This window comes from Pyrgilauda ruficollis, unplaced genomic scaffold (assembly GCF_017590135.1).
Source record: "Pyrgilauda ruficollis isolate IOZ18807 unplaced genomic scaffold, ASM1759013v1 scaffold114, whole genome shotgun sequence".
Lineage (NCBI taxonomy): Eukaryota > Metazoa > Chordata > Aves > Passeriformes > Passeridae > Pyrgilauda > Pyrgilauda ruficollis.
The window spans coordinates 942,263-963,368 of record NW_024509655.1 but is presented as its reverse complement, the minus strand read 5'-3'; the positions used below and the strand labels follow the sequence as shown (position 1 = coordinate 963,368).

Sequence of the window (21,106 nt, the reverse complement as noted above, 5' to 3'; positions counted from 1 at the left end):
ATCTTCTAAATGGCTTTTAAACGGAAATTAGAGCATGTATTAGGGGTGATAAAAAATCACCTGACAGCTTACAAAATCCCTACAAAATCTACCCTTTATGGCAAAGCACACATACATATGTATTTTTGACCACATATGTAAAGGATTATCAAATTTTTTTTAAACTTATTTCAGCTGTTATAACAAAGTGATTAGATGGAAGAACATTACTGTGATTAAAATGTGATCATCTAATATTTGGGGCACATAAAAAGTATTCCAATGGCATTTATTCTCTTCATATCTCAACCAGGATATTGCTAAAGAGATTCCATGAATCTGCTGAGTTCGGCTGCCATGGTATCACAGTGACATCGGTCTTTAGATAACCTATAGTCAATTAAATTAAATCTTCATAGCAATCACTGCAGTTATCCATCACATCAAATTGCACATAAATTAGGAACCAGTGCAGATCACAGAGCATCAGTATAATGTGTTCTCTAAACCAACACTGAAAACCTGCCATCTTCTACATCAACTAAAATCTCCAAGCAATTCAAAGGCTTGCCACGTTTTAGAACACACTGCAGAAATCCATTCCTGAGGTAATGAACTTGGATCATTGATGCAGTTTTTTTTTCTGAGCAGAGGGTACTCATAAAAGCCTGAAGATCCCACTGCATTCCACAAACACTTAAGCAATGGGGTGGAAGACGAAGGAGGCTGTGGAAAAATTCTGCTGAAAAAATCCAACTCCTATTGTTCTTCCTTAGGGAAAATAATGGAATCATACGGTTTGTATGGGTACAAATGTATGGAACATGTTGGTATTGCTTAATCAAGATTCCTCTTCACAGTAAAAGAGACGAGACGACAAAGATACTGCTCATGCAAGGGATGCATGCTGACTTCTTTATGGGCAACAGAAACTACCAGCAAAGGGATTTGGTAGAATCTGAAGTATCATGCTAAAGAAATACCTGTGGCAAAAATATCACCTCTTAACCAGTGACAACTAAGTTAGACAAGAAAAAAGAAAAAGAAAAATGAAAGCAAGCTGAAGACCTCTAAGCTGAAGACCTTTGCCTATAAGGGCAGTAAGACCAACTTTTACAGTGTAATTTTCTTCTGTCTTAATACTACTAATCAGCCTCTGCTGTATTTTTTAAATGCACATGTAAACCTCCAAAAACTGCCAGAGCTGCACATGACATGTTCCACCATGATTATATTTCACTGGGCAATATGAGGAGATGCTATCTCTGCACATGAAAAATATTTGGAGTATTAGGGTTTATGCTTTCCTCTTCCATCTCCCCATGGAAGTAATACCTTATCAAGATCCACTATACATCTAGTAGTTATGGTTATGTAGTTATATTGCAATATATCATATTAGTATTTTCAGAAGATAAAATATTCAGTGATTAAACATATTGAAATGTTGGTCTTGGTTATACATACACCATCAGCTACCAAGAATTTGCCTGTATTCCTTTTGAAAAAACACTGGATAGAGGAAGGAGGAGCCAAGAATCAGAACACCTTGAACAAGCACATGGGGTGCATGTGTGGGCAGTGGTAGCGGAGGGGTCATACAAGTCATTGCAGTATTCATTCATTTTCAGTTGTAACCTCTTAAATAGGTTGGGCGGCATTCCATCAATTTTAGAAAATTATCCAAGAGTTGAACAGCATTTTAATCAGATAGTGTAAGTTTACTTTGCAGTCTAGAACATTTAGATTCAGTGGAAAAATGCTCTTAAGTAGAAGATGAAGCTGAGAAGAGACACCTAATTAGTTCTCTGACACAAACTCCACTGATGATTCAGTTGATTGACTACAGAAAGCAACATCCTTCAAGTGCCAGAAATTCTGTAAATCGAAAGGCATCAAGGAAAATTACAGAACCTATCTCACCTATTTCATACCTTTTCATCTTGGAGCTACAATAATCAGACAAATGCTTTATGCATGAGAGCAACAGAGAAATATTTTCAATCCCTTCATGAGAGAGGAGGGAAGATCACAGTCTACAGTCATGTATTTCTACACAGTCATGTATTCCAAGAAAATATCTGACAAATGAAAGGAAGCACAGTAGCATTTATGCTTTATGGACATGCACTCAATTCACCCATGCTGCTTTGAGTTTTAGGCACAGAAAGACAGCCCTCCTAGAAGAAAATGCTTTCTTCAGGGGTGACATGAGTTTCCCCGTGAAGAAGTCTTGTCTCACGACTGCATGTGGGCACCTCCAAAGTCCTAATGTCACTCATTTAAGATGAGAGAACAGAAAGAGAATTTCTCTCTTTTGCCTGGTTTAATTACCCCAACAGGATGCCAGACCAGACAAGATGGTGCTTCCAGGTTCACTGTACTGTATGCATTTCTGATAAATGGGAAAAGAATAGATGACCTGGCAGAAGGCTCAGACAATAACATGTGATTTACAGGACATGAATGCAGCTACTATAAGATTTATCTGACAGCCCTCTCCGATAGTGGACTGTTGAGTATCCGACAGAATGATTTCTAGTCTGGAGAGTCTGCTACTGAGTAGCCATACACATTATTTATTTATTAGATGTTTTGGGTTGAAACCATTTTTAAATGATGCACTTCACAATGCTCAGCCATAAATTTAGTTTTAAACCCTAGAAGGGAGGTAGTGTTATTGGAATGTGTGTCAGACTGAATTAGGATGAGCAACACAACGCTTTTATAAAGTGGCCTTGAATGCGACGTCAATTCCTCCAAAAATGATATTAATGTCAAATAAGCAGGAACACTTTGCAGTAATATTAAATGAAGGATTCTTTATGTTTTGATAGATTTATGTAAGTACACACACACAGACACGTCTCAAAAGGTAGTGTGTCTATCAAAAAAACACAACTGTTTTTGTCTTAGAAAAAGCCTTTTGTCTCTGTCTCAAACCACCTGTTTCTCTTTTTACCTTGTGTTAAACAGAAAGCAATATATCAACAAGCAAACACAACAACATTAAATAAGGGTCTTTTTCCATATGCCTAAATATATAAGTTTTAAACAATAAACAAAATTAACCAGGTGTCACAAATAGTTTCAGAGATTTGTACCTCTTGATTTTTGAAAAAAATTACTTCACCCATTAAAGAGCTTTATTTTCACAATTTTATGAAAAAAACAGTAGAATATTATTATTCCATTTTCCACTTCTGAGGAAGAATATCATAATTCAGACACAGATCTAAATGAACATCAGAAAAATATCAGGCGCTTCAGAAAAACAATCCAAGTACTTACATCATATCTACAATGTTTAAAATTAATTTTGAGAAGAGGCTATCATAAAAAACACCGAAGATTAATCAAAGCAATCTTTCAATTTCATAAAACGATGGCTGACAAATTTGTGAAGTTTTAAATCAAATTTGCAGATACTTACTTCATAACTATGCCACATTATTTATGTGATTAAAAGCTGGTTTTTGACCTGATCTTTTGATCTTTGGCACTGCATCCTCTCCATCTCCTCTTAAAAATTAATTAAAATTTTAGCAATAGGATATCACTTCATTCCCCACCCTATCTTGCAGGGAAAGAAAATAAAATAAAAAGAAGGAAAAAAAAAAAAAAGGAAAAAAATCAATCAAGCTCAACCCCATCTCCTCCCAGTATCTGTAAAACGTCGGTTTGAAATTCAATTTCATATCTCTCAAGCTTTCATGTAGCAAAAGACAGTTCACTTCTTAACAAAATAAATGACTTCTGTGATTGCCATGCTGACCTCTTTGAATTAGGAAAATTCAAAGTGAAAAATGTAATTATCACCCCAGAACAATCTGTATACATCTGGAGCTAATTTTAGATTCATTTCTCACATCATTTTTCATATTCTGCCAAAAATTACAGCTGCTATGTAACTTTAAAAAGACTTTGAGGTCTTTGTGACTTTATTGGTTTATTTCTACTACTCCACAAAGAACCACCTCATCCTGTGCAACTTGCACTGCTAAGCAATCACGGTAGCATCAATTTGATTAGATTAGCATTAAGTGGCATTGTGACACATATGACGAATAGGTGCATTAGAGCATAATGTCATTTATTCCTTATCCTTTCCACTTCCCAAAACCAAACAAGTGACGTACAGTACAGAGCACAACATGATTTTAAGAAAGATTAGATTACCTTACCCAAAAAAAGGGGAAAGGTCAAGCACTAATTATTGATACAAGCAGCATAAATACCAAAAACTAATTTTTCTAAATGGTAATACCAAGTTGTAAGACACATATTTAATACTTGGATTAGTTTTTACTTTAACACGTTCCTGAATGAACAACAAAATTTGTTATATGGATTTCTCACTAGCAAAGATTCTTTTATAATTTAAATCAGTTGCAAGTTCATATTCTAAAGTTGTGAACAATATTCACTTCCAGTACTGCTGTATGTAAAATACTCTAAATTCCAAAAGTTCCATAAGGAATATTAAATTCATTTCAGGGTAAATAATACTATATTTCCTGAGAAAGATGGAAAACTAGATGAGGAACGTTCTGGTTACATTCATTAATAATAACCTCACTGGAAAACATAACTACTCTTCACTAGTTCATTGTAAAATCTATTAGGTGTAATCTCCAGAAGTAATTGTTCTTATTGCACTTTATTGACAACGTAGACTATCGATTTTTCACACCTTCTATGATTCTTTCATTTGTATTCATGAAATGTCTATCAGCACACTCTAAATAAATTTGGCAATATAGGCACTAAAACGAATAAATCGATGTGAAGAAACATTAATTTTGCATTATCCTTATTCGTCAGGCAAGCAAACCATAGGGGTTGTAAATGAAGGTCAAAGGTTCTGAAATGGGTCAGAACCCTTGACCTCTAGACCAATACCATTCCCATTAAAAAAGGCTATTTTAAAGTTTTAAGTAGGGGAATTTACTACCAGAAAGGTATAATTTTAAGGCACCAAAAGAAAGACTCAGTAAAAACAGTCTTACATTTAATTATCAAAAAAAAAAAAAAATCCAATTAATAAAGCATACATAGTTTTAAGAAAGTTCCTTAGGCCCTTAGGCTCTGTCTCTTTTTGAGGCACAGGACAGGCAGTTCTCAAGTTCTTACATATCTAAAATCACTTTGCCTTTAGGAATGCAGAATGTCCCAAACTGATGACAACCATGGTTGCTTTCTTAAATTTTTCTCAAATCCCTAGTACTTGTCAAATCAATTAGGAATGACAGGGTTTTAAAAGTATTTATCACTCATTTCATAACCTCTACACAAAAGGAAAAATTCTATTTATCCCAGAGGATTCAGCATGTCAAGATGCAGGAATCAATCTGTTTCTTTAACTTATAATATTATATTGAGCCTATCTCATCTTACAAAAATGACAGCATAGAATTATGTAGGCACACCATCTTCAGATTACGTAGGCACACCATCTTCAAGGTTATGTAAATGCTCAATAGCAAAGTAACAAAAACCCACTTGAATAGACACAATTACTATTTTTTTTTAACCTAAAGGCCTTGTACATTATCTTTTTACCTATTACACATGAACCTAAATCAAAAGTAAAATTTAAAGTAAAATTGTATCTGTAATTTCCATTGTGTTCAGACAGATCAATTTCAGGCATTATTATTAAACCTCACCTGAGAGCAAAGGAGCATCACCAGCTCCACAACTGAACTGCTAGACTTCATGCACACAAGACCTACAAAAGAAAAAAAAAAATGATGCATAAACGCATGCTCTTATGGCACCAGCTATTAACAAAAACTATTTTGAAGTGCAATAGATTAGAAGCATTTTCACAAACAAAAGAAAACTGAAATTTTCACGCCACTTCCAGTTCAATTTTTTACTTTATCAGCGCAAAATAAATGTATGTATGTGAGAGGGAAATCATAAATTCCATGCCTTCCAGCTAAAAGAAGCAGCTAATAGTAATTCTTACCCCCATTACTCAGTTTCATAAATGTTTGTATGTCAAAATGATCAGAAGTGTGGTTAACATATGTTATATTAATCCACTGTATCTACATTTTGCTATTTCTCGAAGGATTGGGTCATTATAAATGCAGAGAAGGGAAATGGCTTTATGACCTCTGCTTTCTTCATGACGTGCTCTCCTTTCAGCCCCCAGCTATCAATCAAGTTTCCATTTTATTTCATGGCAGCAGACATCCCAAACACTCTTATTAGTACTTTGACCCTTAACCCCACACTAAACCTAAGCAGAAGTGCAAGCAGCAACCTATTATATATTTTCAGTTGTTTACAAACTAATTTGAGTATTATTATTTGTATTCGCATTTTGGTTTGGGTTTGTCTATAACTGGGGTTTAGGACCAAAAATTGGTTTCACATGTTCATTTTTGTCTAGACAGTTCATACACTCCCAGTGATTATCCTGCTTTTTCTTTGCTCATCCAATTTATGCAATACTCATCTATCCATCTACGTAACTATACTACAGTCAAAATACTTTGAACCAGCTTCTCTTTTATCTTCAAAAATAGAGCTTTGAGGAAAACTGCTTTTCTGTTTTTTCTTATTAAATGAATGAAATAAATTTGTTCACAAGGCAGCTTTCATTAAAATGTTTATCAGCTAAAATGATGCCTAAATGCATAAAAAAAAGTAGAATCCCATCTTTTTGAGTCTCAGAATTCATACATTTCTTCCTTCCATTTCTTCTTACCTCAAATGCTAAGCAAGCTAAACTCCTAAACTAAACAACTTTAATTGTGAAATTTAATGAAGTCTCAATTTTGATATCAGCAGTCCTCAGTGAAACACTTAGCAGTGTTTGATACTCTAATTGTGTTTCTGACAATGCTCATATTTAGCCCTACAAATAGGATGACTGTCTTAATCCAAGAAACAAATAATTTCAAAATTGTTTTTAAAAGAACTTTAATTCCCTAGGAAGAAACTAGATCTGTTAGCGCAAACATAGCTCAAGTTAAGCAACCAGGGGAGTCTATCATCAGTGCACTTATCACTGGAAGCTGCAACAAGCTCTTCTTGTCACTTCTTCAACAGGACAAAACCTTAAAATTTCACTCTGAAAAGCAGTGGACAAAGCAATTCATATGATACAGTCAAATTTTGAGAAAACTGGTGTTGCACTGATAAATTCAGTCTTCCAATATACACAATTCTTAAAATTGAGGACACTAATGTCTGCATGGCAGAACTGAGCCTCATTTTTAAGCAGAGAGAAACCCACCAGTAGAAAGAAAACTTCATCATCTCAGTCTCAACCATTTCTTGCCAATCTTCCATCAGGAAGAGCCATGATCACTGCTGTGCACAGGAATCCCCATCTTCTCAGATGTGCCAGAGAATTCTCCATACTGACAAGGATTCCTCTTACCTGTATGACTCCCTTCCAATTAGAAACCAAAAAGCCAGGAGCAGACTCATATGCGAGAGAGGCAGCAGAACACACTCCACTGACACAGTTCCCAAGAACACTTCAGTTCCAACATCCCAGGAAAAATGTCAGGTCTTGTACCCAACTCGCTAACTATACACTTTACTGTGTATCAAAGAGCTGACCCTGACACAAAAATTTCTCTAAAAGCTCACAAAACATATTTTGTACACGAGCTTCTATGGGACAGATGGCCAGGAGAGTTGAAAAACAAAGGAACATGGACACAAAGAGGTAGCAGAGATGGCAAAGATGAGGAGGCAGTGACAATGACCTCAGAAGGCTAAAGACAGAAGGAACAAGAGGCAGTGAAATCCACTGGACTGTTGGGAAGGCAAGAAAGTTCCTAAATAAAGAAATTTTCAGTCTCCAAGGTAACAAAGAACACAAAACCCCCCTTTTTAAAATGGAAACTTACTTGTACCTTCTATCAGCAACTCCTGCCCGTGGCTGCCCAAAAGAGTCCGAGAAAGAAAGGGAGCAAAATCCACAAAAATCTCTCTCAGAAGTGGGGCAGCTTTTTCCAAAGCATGCTCAAGCCTGTCTGTAATACTAGTAGAGAGATACGTGTGATTAGCAATAAAAGAAGGAATTTTGACAATGTTTAAATGATATACATATATAAGAAGGAATTAATCCAATGCTCAGTATTTTCCAAAAGGTTCATTAGTTATTGAAAATCAGCAAAAGGACATTCTTAAGTTATGTGGTATCAGAATATCAATATCAATAACATGAGCCACAGCACAGCTGTTCTGATCAATTGGAGAAGTTACCTCATATTGGAGGCAGAATCCTCAGGCACTGAAGAAACTGCAGGAACAGATGGCAATTTTGAATTAGATGATCCCCTTCCTACAAGAGAAAGTAATAATAAACAAATTATATAAGAAAACATTCCAGGGATTAGAAAAGCAGACCAGCAACTAAAGCTTTCAGTCTGAGCTCTGAGAAACCATGGTTTTCAAGTGTTGTGTGGGGACTAGGTGAACTCCATTCACCTCTTTATCCCTCAAATACTTTTTTTCCATAGAAGTCCTATTTACAGCTATGCCATGGCAAGTTTTTTAAATGTTGCTTTAACATGTACAGAAAGTAATTCAAGGAAGCACTGTAGTTCGTTTTGTGAATGAAGTCAGACTAGGCTGCAGTGATTTCTTCTGGTCTTATAAGCCAGGATCCACTCTGAACAATTTTAGTAACACTTACAACCCTAGAAATGAATACAAACAATGTCTTACACCTTTAATATGCCTATAATATGCTAATATATATGATAATACTAATATATAATAATATACAGCCAAATGGTAATGCTTTAAAGCCATCTCTTTAGGTTGGTGGAAGTGTTCACCTAATTTCAAATAACTTGCACAGAAAACCCTTAATATTTTTATCTAAAATTAAAATATATATTTGCATCAAAATCATGAAGAAAACAATGAGTGTGTATTTTCAACACCCAGGCTTAAATTTTTGCAAAACTGAGACCCTGACAGAGGCAGCTATGTTAAAATGTTCAATTGCACTGCCGGTGTCATTAGCATGATGGCAGTGGTATAACCTCATTTATGAGTTATTAACTTTGCCACATCAATTATTCAAAGGTTGATAGGGAAGACTGCGTCATTTATGTATCCTACACTTACAGAAAAAGAGCAGTTGTGTTATGTCAAATTGACACTACATGGCTCTCATCAGCACAGGAGGAATCTGTAAACATTAAATTCTGCTGTTCAGTATATAAAGAGAAATACAACCTCCCCATACTGCAGTATGGATTGGTATTAGCAATGATGAACAGGGGGCAAGCAAGACAGCCAGAGACTTCACAGATATTTTCTGCCAGGGTAGGAATGGTGACTCACAAATCTTACACTGCATTCCGAGCTATAGAGAGGAATGAATCTTAGCAGACAGGTTTCTGTGCGTTTCCCAAGAGCATGACTGCTCCTGGTCCATCGGCAATCCTATCTCTTTCTATCCCGAGACGCTGTCCTATTCTCTTTCCTCTCACCTTGCCAGTTAGAGATATTTATGCTGCTGGAAAGGAGTGCAAAAAAAAAAAAAAAAAAAAAAAAAAAAAAAAAAAAAAAAAAAAAAAAAAAAAAAAAAAAAAAAAACACCCTGAAAAAAGAGAGTTTAATCATTTTAGTTCTCACACCTATCTTAGCAAAGACATTACCTTTCTTAGAACTGTAACTATAGAAAAATTCCTGATGTTCCCACCTACAATGGAGTTTGTTAATTCAGTTAAATGCAACCTGTCTGGAAATCAGCTGCTGATATCTTGAAACTATCTACCAAAATGTGTCAACTGAAACTTTTCAAAGATTTTTGACTTGACTGAAGTGAAACAGATTTAGAAAGAGATGGTAAAGATAGATCCCTGAGACAGTGAATTTATTTCTCCCGTCTGCTACAAAACTCTGGCAACACAGAGCTTCCTCCAAAAAATATCAAAGGTTTCTGGTGGGTGAGGGGTTCTTTGTTTTTCTATCCAGAGAAGGTGGTTTTCTCCAATCTTGTTTCAAAGGCAGCACAGGAACTAATAAAATAAAGTAGGATATCATAACCAGCCAAAGTTTAGCTCTAATTTCTTTTTCTTTTTTCAGAGATAGGAGATATTCTTGTGAATGTGATTAATTTGTGTTTTCCATAAATTCAACCTGAAGCTCTTATGCTGACTGCCGTATAGGTATGATAGAATCAGAAGGAAATTGAGTGGGCCATACAGAATGAAGGATAAGAAAGTGGTGAACAAAGTGTTAGCTGAAAGCAAAATGAAATGTGAATCTTCTGGGCAATCCTAAATAATTTCTGTCATAAAGACTAATCAAATATATATTCCTGAAAGTTTCAAGGTGATGGCAAGATTTTGTAAATGTTCTCAATATTTTCATGGATATAATTCCATTTTTTTTTAACAGCTAGTTTTCCACAGTCAAACTACTGAAAAGTATTTTGGGTATTTCCAACAGAAAAGCTGTCAAATGATGTGCCAAAAATTAGAACACAGCCTTCTGCACAGAAAAACAAAGCCCACATAAGGCAACAAAGCAACAAGATTCAGTGGTTTGTCAGATACTTAAAAGCTACAATATTTTCTTTCCCTTTTTTTATTTTAATTTTTTTAGTAAGACTTTAAAACTACTACATCATTTGTCATGAGAATTTTTATATTTAAATAATTTGACTAGAATACCCAGCTTTCTCCCTAAAGCCCAACATCCCTACTCTCATTTAACAAGTCCCTCTAACTTGAAAATACTCCAAAGTCCACATGTCCAAAAGGTGATTTACAGGCACACACTACCCATAAAGGGAAATCAGCACACTGATCTGAGTAGTCCAACACCATACCAAACTGAAATGGCAAACAAAGCCTTCTAAATAAGAAAGTCCTCAACACACAGGTTGTGGAAGCAGCATGTCTTGATACAGAAATGTTCAGATGTGTTTTACCACATCTAAAATCTATCACCAATAATCCACTACTCACTGGGTATGGTTATATAGTCAATAGTATATACAACTAAAATCCTACCCTATTAAAACAAATATTATCAGGATAAAATAAGACTTAACAGTGAAGCATAACAGCATGAGTTTTTAAATTAAACGAGACAAAAATCATTCTGCAAAGTATTTGGACCATCACAAAATAACTGAAGGAAAAAATTAGGGAAAAATAAAATCAAAGGAAACATCTGCAAGGAAAATGAGAGGGCTTAATAGCCATCATGAGGCTAGTAAAGAAACATACTCTCAGTCTAGAGTAACTTGGCTTTCTTGTTTGTTTTATTTTGTTGGGATGGGTTGGGGCTTTATTGGTTTTCCATTTTGTCAACAACATTGGTAAAAATACTTTGAGTGGGAGGTAAAGGAAATCACTGACAGCATAGGACATGATTATTCTTTCTTCAAGAAATGTAAAAAACCTGCACAAAACAGATTAGTATAAATGTAAAACATTATGAGATTTTAAGTAAATATCAACATTTAAAAATAGACATAACAGAAAAAGCACTGATAATTTAGATTGAACAAAGCATAAGGGAGGCATCTATATAAACTGATATTCTTTTTGAAGATTACGTAAGGATATTTATGGTCTGAATTTCTTTGTGCTTATCAACACCTAACACCACATTCCAAAGTCAGATATTTTTCACTAAAAGGGGTGAATCTCTGATTTATGCCAGCAGAGAATTTCAGGGTTCTTTCAATGGGATTAAGCATAGTGATCTTTACATGCAGATTTTGTTTTATGAAAGTACATTTTTTACTTTAACTCATAAGTAGCTTTTTATTACACTTTTTTTCCTGCTTTTAGTGAAAAAATGAAAATACTTCAGTAGCATATTTTCATCCACAACACACATGTGGGTAAGTTCAGTAGCTACTTCAAACATGTGGAACTAAACTGACTTATCTCTTCCTTATCCTTTCACTGATAAACTGGCTCCTTCAAACTGACAGTTTTACAGACATTTGCAAGAACATAAAAGAAAATGCAAATAGATCATCTGTCTAGCACCCTTACAGTGAAACCTTATTGTTTAGTCAAGGTCCCCAAGGGTCTAAACAAATAGTGTCTCGAGCAACAAAATATTGTTAAAAAACTCTTTGTGGAAGATCTTCATGCTTTTGCATGTACACTTACAAAGTGCACTTGGCAATGCACAAGCAGTACATGATAATTTCCTTTGTGAGGAGATGGAGATGAAGTACAAAAAACCCCAGAGTTGAATTAATCTCTTAGTTTTGTACAACAAACCTAGCCTATATAAATGCACCAGTGCCCTTGGTGGAAGAAGTATCTAGTAAAATAATGAGCTCATTCAAGAATACACTTCCTGGGATGGAAGTGCACAATGCAAGACTACAATGAAAGGTTTTACAAGCTAATATAAGGGATCTGTTACATAAACACATCTGTAGGCTAAACCAAAACAGATTTTTATGAAACAACAGTGAAAACTTCTCTTAAGAGAAGAGGCTTTAAAACAGTTTTTATACTCAGACAGTATCAAGTGTATCACAGTACCATTTCCATGGTATATCATCAGAATCTGAGGGTTTTTAAAGTGTCATTCTGCTTTGGTAACTAGCCTTCAACTACTGTCACCATTAAGTTGGAATTCTCTTTGAAATAATTACTATAATCCAGTGAATTGCTTGAACAACCTCTGCACTGATGGTAACTCACTTCATGATCATTTTTCTTACTTTAGCTTGTCTCCAGTTAATTTATTTTATTGCATGACTTCCAAGTTCATTTTCACCTATGTATAAAAATCAATGAATGCCATTCATCTTTGCAAAACAAGCCAACTGCTGCAGAAAATTTACATTTTCCTATGTATTGGACTAGAATTCAAGAGTCACAACTCCATTTTTACCCACTGTTACTGCTTATCTTGGTGTTTCTTCCAAGCATTCACTTCCTTTCTCACCTCACCCTTTGACATAGCCTTGTTTACAACTTCACAATTTGGGGAATAGCTTGTCCAGAGAAAAAAAAATCCTGTAACTGTGTGGCTCAGAGGCAAAACAAGTCAAACTCAAAGGACTTCAAGCAGGAAGGGGAGGAGGCAGGCAACAGAAACTGAGTGGAACTTCTCAGTGTTTTTCTACATTCAGAACATCAGTAAGGACAAGAGACAATTCACTCCTGCTTCCCTCAGACTTTTCATCTCCCCTCTTCAGAAAAATTGTATTTGAACAACCATTTGGAAACTGAATAGTGAAAGCCTCAAGACTGAATTAAGGGCATTAATCAAACACATGTGAAATCCTTTGAGAACAAAAACAGAGAAACTCAGAGCATCAGAGAAAACAGGGGGAGTGCAAACTGCAAAACATTTTTAAAAATTCTCACCACTTCAAAACATAGTGACTGTAGTGGAAACATTTAAAAGGAAAACTGACAAACAAAAATACAGGCATCCTGCTGGCACATGCACAATAGGTCAGGCAGCTCTACCAAGTCCTGCCTGTCCAAATATTAGTCTTGTCTTAGCAGTAGCCCTTCCTAAACACAGCACGGGTAAAACCTCTGCGTCACATCACACATTCAGCCCGTGAGACAACCCAAGGAAGGAACAACTCCAGTGAATCCACCCTTCTTACATTACTACTAGCAAAAATGCTCTTTTGTTTGATACCACCCTTGGTAGTAGGCATCGAATGATTAGCTCAAGATGGGCCCCCATGTTTATCTTCTCTGGTCATTTCCAAGATTCCAGCAAACCAACAAGCCAAATACCAGCCATCAGCAACAGACCGATGGGAAAGTTCAGATCACAAGGGCCACATTTGTGTTCAGGAAAGGCTTTTTGTGCTATGAAGTGTTTTGCAGATTGAATGAGTAAAGGTGAAGAAACTTATGCAAAAAGGCCAGAGTGTCTGAGGCCAAAACATGTTTTCATCCCCTTTTGAAGTATCAGAGGAACAGAGTGAGCTTGGATGGTTCTTTCCAACCCGTCAACACTCTGTATTTGGTAGGCCAAGATTTGTCAAATCTGTGTGATATGGGAGCACCTAAGCATCAAATATCTGAGATGCTCACAACCCTTGAGCTACAGCCAAGATGAAAACTTCAGGGAAAATTATTGGGAAGGAGCCTGATGAATTCTGAGCACACACAAATGGCAATGGAGACATCTGGAACCACACAGAGTGATATGTCAACACAAATCCTACCTTGACCAAGCAATTCTGACATCACATCTACAGGGGGAGGATGATCACATACTATGTATCATTCCCAAACTGAGTGTTTCTACAGATTACTATTAGAACACTATTCCCAGCTATTTAATCCTATTTCAAGGTCTGCATACCACTTTCACCCGTTTTACACTAAATCTGCTCAAGTCTTCATCATAAAGCATTATGTGTTCATATATTTTACATGCCAAATATTATAGTTATTAAAATAAATTATCTATACAAATTTTATATATCATATATAATTATTATTTATATATATAGTGTACATAATTATATATGTTATCAAGTTTTTAATGTATCAAACAAATGTATATAAAACTCAATTTAAAAAATATGAGATGTGTTTTTAATATAGGAATAATGTTTAACAGCCTTCATATCAAACACAAATTAGCCCCAAACTTATATTCACTACATAAGCCCCTACCTAATCTCAGCACTTTTTTTAAAAAATTGTTTAATTTATTTCTTAATTGTGAAAGTAAACAGACCTATAATGAGTGTTACCTGGAAAAATGAGAACAAAGGAGATTCTCTGCTGCATGAAACTAAAAATTACTGAAAGAATATGTGATTTGATCTCAGAGGAAAATTATATTAATTATATTTTTGTTTTACAAGCAAGGAAGCTTGCTTATTACTACTTCCATCTTCTAATAAAAAACAAATTAAGGACTTATAGAGAAATTGATTTCAAACTGAAATGTGTGCAATTTACATGAGCAACATTAAATGTAAACCACTGCAACTCTTCAAGATTTTTGTTTCCATGCCATTATTTTACAGGGGAAAAAAGAAACTCATGTTTTAATCTGTTTAAGGCATGATTTCATTTACCCCTTAACTTTTTCTTTTAATTAATTATATTGCCAATCTAAACATGTCTATTTTTAATCCTGATTAGCTTCTTTTTATGCCTATCAGTTCAGATTACATGTCCAATTTTTGCCAAAACTTCCAGACATGATGGAAGTCACACAGTCACAAACTGCATTAGTATTGTTTATTGTCTGGATTTCTCATACATTCTACAGGCACAGGAGCACTTTTTTTTTTTCCTCTATACGTTCCTAAAAGATGACTAAATCTGAAAATCAATATTCATCTGTTTTGTTTTTATTAAAAGCAAGTGAATATCTACTTCAGAAATTCTAATAATTAAGCGTACAATGAAGCTGGATTAATCAGTCAGAAGTTAACAAATTAGCAATTATTTTAAACAATTTCAATGTAGGTGACATTTTACTATTTTTAAAACAGATTAGCTGCCCAGAGCCAATCTTCCCCAAAGAACTGTGACTTTCAAATGATTCAAGTGATTTCAAAATACAGCTAATTCCACTACTTCAAATATTACTCCTACACCAATATAATGCTACCTCCTGCAGTTTTGGTGGCAAAATAGATTCTCCCTTTCACAAAGAGTAAGAAATATTATATTTCAATAGCTCTTCTTTTCCTTTAAAATGACTGGAACAATACCTTTTTGATTTTCCCAAGAAATGGAATGGGCAGTTGAAGAATGGGAACAAATACCTTCCAGACACAAAAGTAGAGAGGACATGGCAACAGAACACAGTTTTTTCCACAGTTCTTGCAGTTTGCATGTAAGTTCAGAAAACCAGGAAGCAAGAAACTCAAACATTGGAAAAAAACCACAATAATCAGGCACAGCTTGAGATTTCCTTGATTAAGATCCAAATCACTTCTAAGTCTTGAAGTCAAACTTCATGGGCACAAAGATTCTACACAGCCTTGTGATTCAGACATGGCTAAGTAGAAAAGCATGGCTTTGACATATCATTTGAGGTTAAACATCATTTATCTCACACAGAACCACCAGAGAGACCAAAGGTTCAAAGGAACACTTGCTTATAAACAACCTACTCCATTTTGTCCCCACTGAAAAAACTGTCCAAAGCAATTGGTTTAGCATCAACACTGAATTTGACCTTAGGCTAAAGCTATTGGAAACACTTGGCTATAATTTTCAATTCTACTTAGCACTAACACATATACTTGGTCAAACACCCCAGAATTTATAAATAAGCTTACACTTTACATTATTAATTTGTAATAAAAAATAGTCTTTAGAATACACCATCTTTATACAGCATGATTGCTCTATCAAAATAGGGAGAAATCTTGAAATTAAGATAAATATTGCTCAGACAGTTGCATTTGTTGCAACATTAGGGGTTTTTTTTCTAATATAGTACTGTTTTTGTAATTTTTTTATTTTCTTTGTATTCAGAGTGAATGGGGATGGAAATAGAAGCAACAGAAAAAGTGTTTGTATTAAGGCTGCTTAGTTTAACCCTTAACTTACCAGGAGATTCTCCTGACAATTCTGGGGCTTGGGCTGAATCTAAAGAAGAAACCACACTGACAGCATTTGTAGGAGCACCAATAGCAGCTGTAGAAGAGGAAATGCTTGATTTCTTCGTTGGTACAACAACACTCCTAGGTGAAGATAAAAAGTTAGTAAATTATACTGCATGTGAAGGCTCACACTACTCTGATCCTTTTTTATGCATCTAGCACTTGCACTACCATGTCCCACAAAAGTTCCTTTGCTTCCCTAGTTTCTTTTTCAACCATCTTTTTTAGGCCACCTTAACCTAATGACACTTCACTTGCTCATGGTACACTTCTTTATGCTACACTTTAATATCTCATCCACTTCCACAGAACCCCTGACTAAAAGCACAAAGTTAGAAGATCACCAGCAACAAGGCTTTTCTTTGCACCTCAGTTTGCCCAAGATTTGGCTTTAAACTTCAAGCAGCTATTTACAAAAGTTGTGTCAGTATTCAACTTCAAGGTGAATTATCAACGCTGAAGGACGCATTGACCGTCTTTTACTCCAGGTATTCTAATGCAGAACAGAAGACTGATTGAAGAAGGATATACTATAGCTAAAAACATCCTAACACATCTGCATGCACATACAAATGTTCACACATCTTAAAAATACAGCTAAGACATGAATTTAAGTATATCTTGCCAATCAAGTTTTATTTATATAACAAATCAAAACATTCCTTGGAGTTAAGAGAGAACCTCCATATTTTATACAAGCTAAATGTCAGGTCTTATAGTCAGCATTAAAGACTACATCAGAGGAAAAGATACAAAGTGACAAGTTAGCTATGGAAATTTATCTGACACGTTACAAAGACATGTATTTATGCTATACCAATTTCAATTAAATTGTAGTACTTCATTCCAAATACCTACAAGGCCTTGTTAAGCATACATTAAAGGCATTTTTAATTGCAAGTTAGCTCCATAAACATGCAAAACCCCAGCTAATGAGGTAAAGAGTACAGCTGATATATAATGTACTCCCACTGCAGCGCTTACTTTTAATTACCTGGTGTTAACCATAAGCTGAAGATCTTCAACATTCAATTTATTTAATCACATCTTTTGTTGACAGTAATACAACTACACACTGAAAGTATTCCCTTAATAGCTTTAAAATATTCATTTTCTAAATAAAGTAACTCAGAAACTTGACCTAAATTCAGGTGTGAGAACAACCAAAGAAGTTCTTTCAAATATTTCTAAAACAGTTCTTGCTGGAATGGGGAAAAGAGGACTGTATTCGACTCCTTTCTTCAGCCACAGGATGTCAAAGGATGTCACAGAAGTTAGCCCACATTACTGATTAAATCAGCCCTCCTCAATGGCCAGAGTATGCAGGCACCATACTTGGAGGCAGTACATGTCATATCATTATAAGGGTGACTGCTAATGTTAATTAGTCACTAAAAAAATAGAAACCACAACACCTGAGCCCCAAGTCAAGATATTGTGCCTAAACCATGAATTTTGCTCATATGTTCATGCCTGCTTCCCTGAAACATGAACAATGGGCTAAGAAATAGGTCATATATTTATAGCGCTTTTAAAATTATTGTCACATTACCAATTAATTTTGCACCATGCAGGTATATGAAGGGGGTCTCTCACTCAAGATTCTGTGACATTCACTGCCTGGAAATTGCTCCTACTATTCTATAACACACATTGAAACACCTGGAAGGGGCTAGGAAATGAATACACGTTTACAAAGTACAAACGCACCCACATACAGTAAACTTTGGGACATTTTTCCAATCTTCACAATTCAGCACTGAAGCCCAGGTATACTCCTTCAGACATTTTAAGTCCTTTTACTGTACAGGTATCCAATGCAAGAAATACTAACCAATAATATTAAACTTAAAAATGCATAACTTCTCATTGTAAATACGTGTTTATTCAGGTGGACTCCACAAGACCTTGGTGCATGATCTGGAAAAATTTCTTTGCACACCAAGTTACAGAAATATTCATCCATTTGCTGTTAACTAATACAGACACAATTACATTGGATATAATATATTGGATTTGGGAGAATGTTTACTGACAAATTTCGGTGCAAATATAGATGGAAGTTGTGCACACATAGGTTGTATCTGTTCAAAAACATATAATTCATGTAAATAATTTTAAATTGGAAAACATCAAATTACCTTGAGGGTAAAAGCAAGTTCTTTAGAGAAACTTTCTGTTTCCAGGGCTAATAGTCAATCAGAATTCTCTCAAAAACATCAAATCAGAATGGGTGTGTCCTCTGAATGCCTATGAATGTTCTGGTTTTACTCTCTGACTCTACTAAGAGCCCCAGGAACTACAAAACAGGTGGTATTTAAGTCATAAAAAACACACCAGAACCACACTCTAAAAAATAAAATACATACATGGCAAAATTTTGACCAGATTGTATATAAGAAAAGGTCTATTACAGATGAAAATCAAGAAATGAACATGCTGGAAGCATTGAGAAGTTTTAGAAGAGCTTCAGCACTACTAAAAGCAGCTCCTCACAGGGCAAGTGACAGCTCTGGAACTGCACAGAAGCAAGGATGCCTGGCCTGGAGCAAGGATGGCCATGTGCAGACAGAGCTGTTACCTTAACAGTGCTCATCTGCAGCCAGCAAAGAGGGCAGGCAAAAGAAATCCCAGCTCCAACAGCCTGCTGGCACTACCCTACAGATTATCATTCCTTCCTGTAAACTCCGACTGACCTTCGGTGTGCTGAAGTGGAGCTGCACTGAGGGAGTTTCAGCAAGTTATCAGAGTCTCTAAGCTACCCAAGGAGAGGTGCATTCAAGCAAAGGAATTAAGACTTTTTTGAGTTTTTCCCCCTGGACTGCAACAGACAGCAGTAAATGACCAGAACAGTCCCTTCTGCCTTTTCAGATCTTTTGTCTATCTCCTCACCTTCCAAACGGTACAAGTTTGGGAATACACGTATAGCTGCTACTCTAACTTTCAGGAACTTACTTTACATGAAGTACATTTAAAAAGGAACTATATTCTAACATTCACTTCTAGTATAATTTTCAGCATCAAGCAATGGCATTCACTACACGAAAAATACTCAGATTGCCAGCACCAGAAATCTGGCACTTATTCTAGTCACAGCTGTAAAATAGAGCTGCTGCTTTTATTTTTTTTTAATTACCCAATATCATTCCTTTTGCTTTGATTCAAGGGATAAAAATGAATAACTACAGGCATCAGGCTCTGAAATATAAAAGAACGTGCTACCTTATAAACAGGACACAGGGAAGTGCCTGAGTATTCCAGTGTCACCACATGCTTTGAACAAGAGGCACTGACTCTCATAAAATTTTCAGGGAGATATACATTGTTTACTATACCCCACTGAAACAGAAGCTCTAGCTTTTAGCTAAAGAATAAGGCTTCAACAAATCTACTTCATAAATTCAACAGCAAAAAGGTCCTGTTGGACCTTGTACCCCTTAAAAGAAAAGAGAGGCTTTGAACATCTCACCATAGAGTTCACACTACTTCTGAACAGAATTTATTTTAGATAGTGATCTGTAACAGTCAACTGAAATTACTGCTATTTTTAAGCCAAAATAAAATAAACAGTATGTCTGGTGAGGAAAGAAGGTCCCTTCCAAAAGCTGTGTCAATCTGATGCACACAGCCAAAAGAAGTGCAGGATATTGTTTCAAAACATGATGCAAGAAAACCCCAAATTGTGAATTTTCCTGATGTCCTGGTCAATCACCATGGCCTTCTGATGCAAAAATCCTTGAAGGAGGTCAAAAACTACAAACCAAAACATCCAAGTATCCTGACATACTGACTTTCTAGCTGTGCTCTGCTGCAGTGCTGGTAATGTAACATTTATTGCCATGGTTCCCTTTCAACAGGGCAACCAACCAATGTTACAGCTGCACGACTTTTTTTTTTTAGAAGTTTCCACTTCTAGGCCTTCTTCAAAGGTATGAAAGTCCAGCTCAGTAATCACATACAGATATTCATATTTACCACATACTGGAAAAGCAAACTAATATTTTTGAAGCATAAACATCGGTCATGTTTCTTTATTTACATTCTGAAATTCCTACATTTTTTTCCTTCCTTGACATTTTTTTTTAATATTTTTAGGTGGAATTGTTAATGTGTTCCAAAGAAATATTTTTCCATTAGCTACCAGTGTTCCTTTGTGTTCTTCTTTTGAAAGATTATTTAAATGCTAATATGAGAAAAACGAATGCAACTGGCATAAAGAATGCGAGACAGTGGAAAATTTAGTTTAAATATTGTAGCAAATAAACTACATAGAAAACATGAAGTGGTCAGCATATTATTAAATCAAGTAAATTTGTCAGAACTGTCTTAAAAATTAATGTGCTTTCAACTTCCCTTAAATAATAGGGCACTTGCTTTTAAAGAGTGCACAGATAAGACAGTCCTTTTTCTGTAGCTAAACTGATAAGTGTTTTCTAAAATTAAGTATTGCTACACATATGAAAAAAATATTCATCAACAAGCTGCTTTATATTATATTTCCTCAGATCTACAAAAATTATATATTTTACAAAACATCTGTAATCATTA

General features: G+C 35.3%; 1 protein-coding gene across 4 annotated transcripts in view; it reads right to left on the bottom strand.

Moving 5' to 3' along the window:
• LRBA (LPS responsive beige-like anchor protein) overlaps nucleotides 1-21,106 on the bottom strand; it is a 366,577-nt gene that overhangs the window by 258,658 nt on the left and 86,813 nt on the right. For 3 of the 4 annotated variants that reach the window (XM_041479868.1, XM_041479849.1, XM_041479878.1), the window contains exons 31-34: nucleotides 16,506-16,639; nucleotides 8,215-8,293; nucleotides 7,857-7,990; nucleotides 5,649-5,710 (exon numbers count right to left, since the gene is read on the bottom strand). In XM_041479868.1, the coding sequence (XP_041335802.1) occupies nucleotides 5,649-5,710; nucleotides 7,857-7,990; nucleotides 8,215-8,293; nucleotides 16,506-16,639 (409 nt within the window). The remainder of the gene's footprint in view (nucleotides 1-5,648; nucleotides 5,711-7,856; nucleotides 7,991-8,214; nucleotides 8,294-16,505; nucleotides 16,640-21,106) is intronic. The other variant, XM_041479859.1, reaches the window with a different exon arrangement.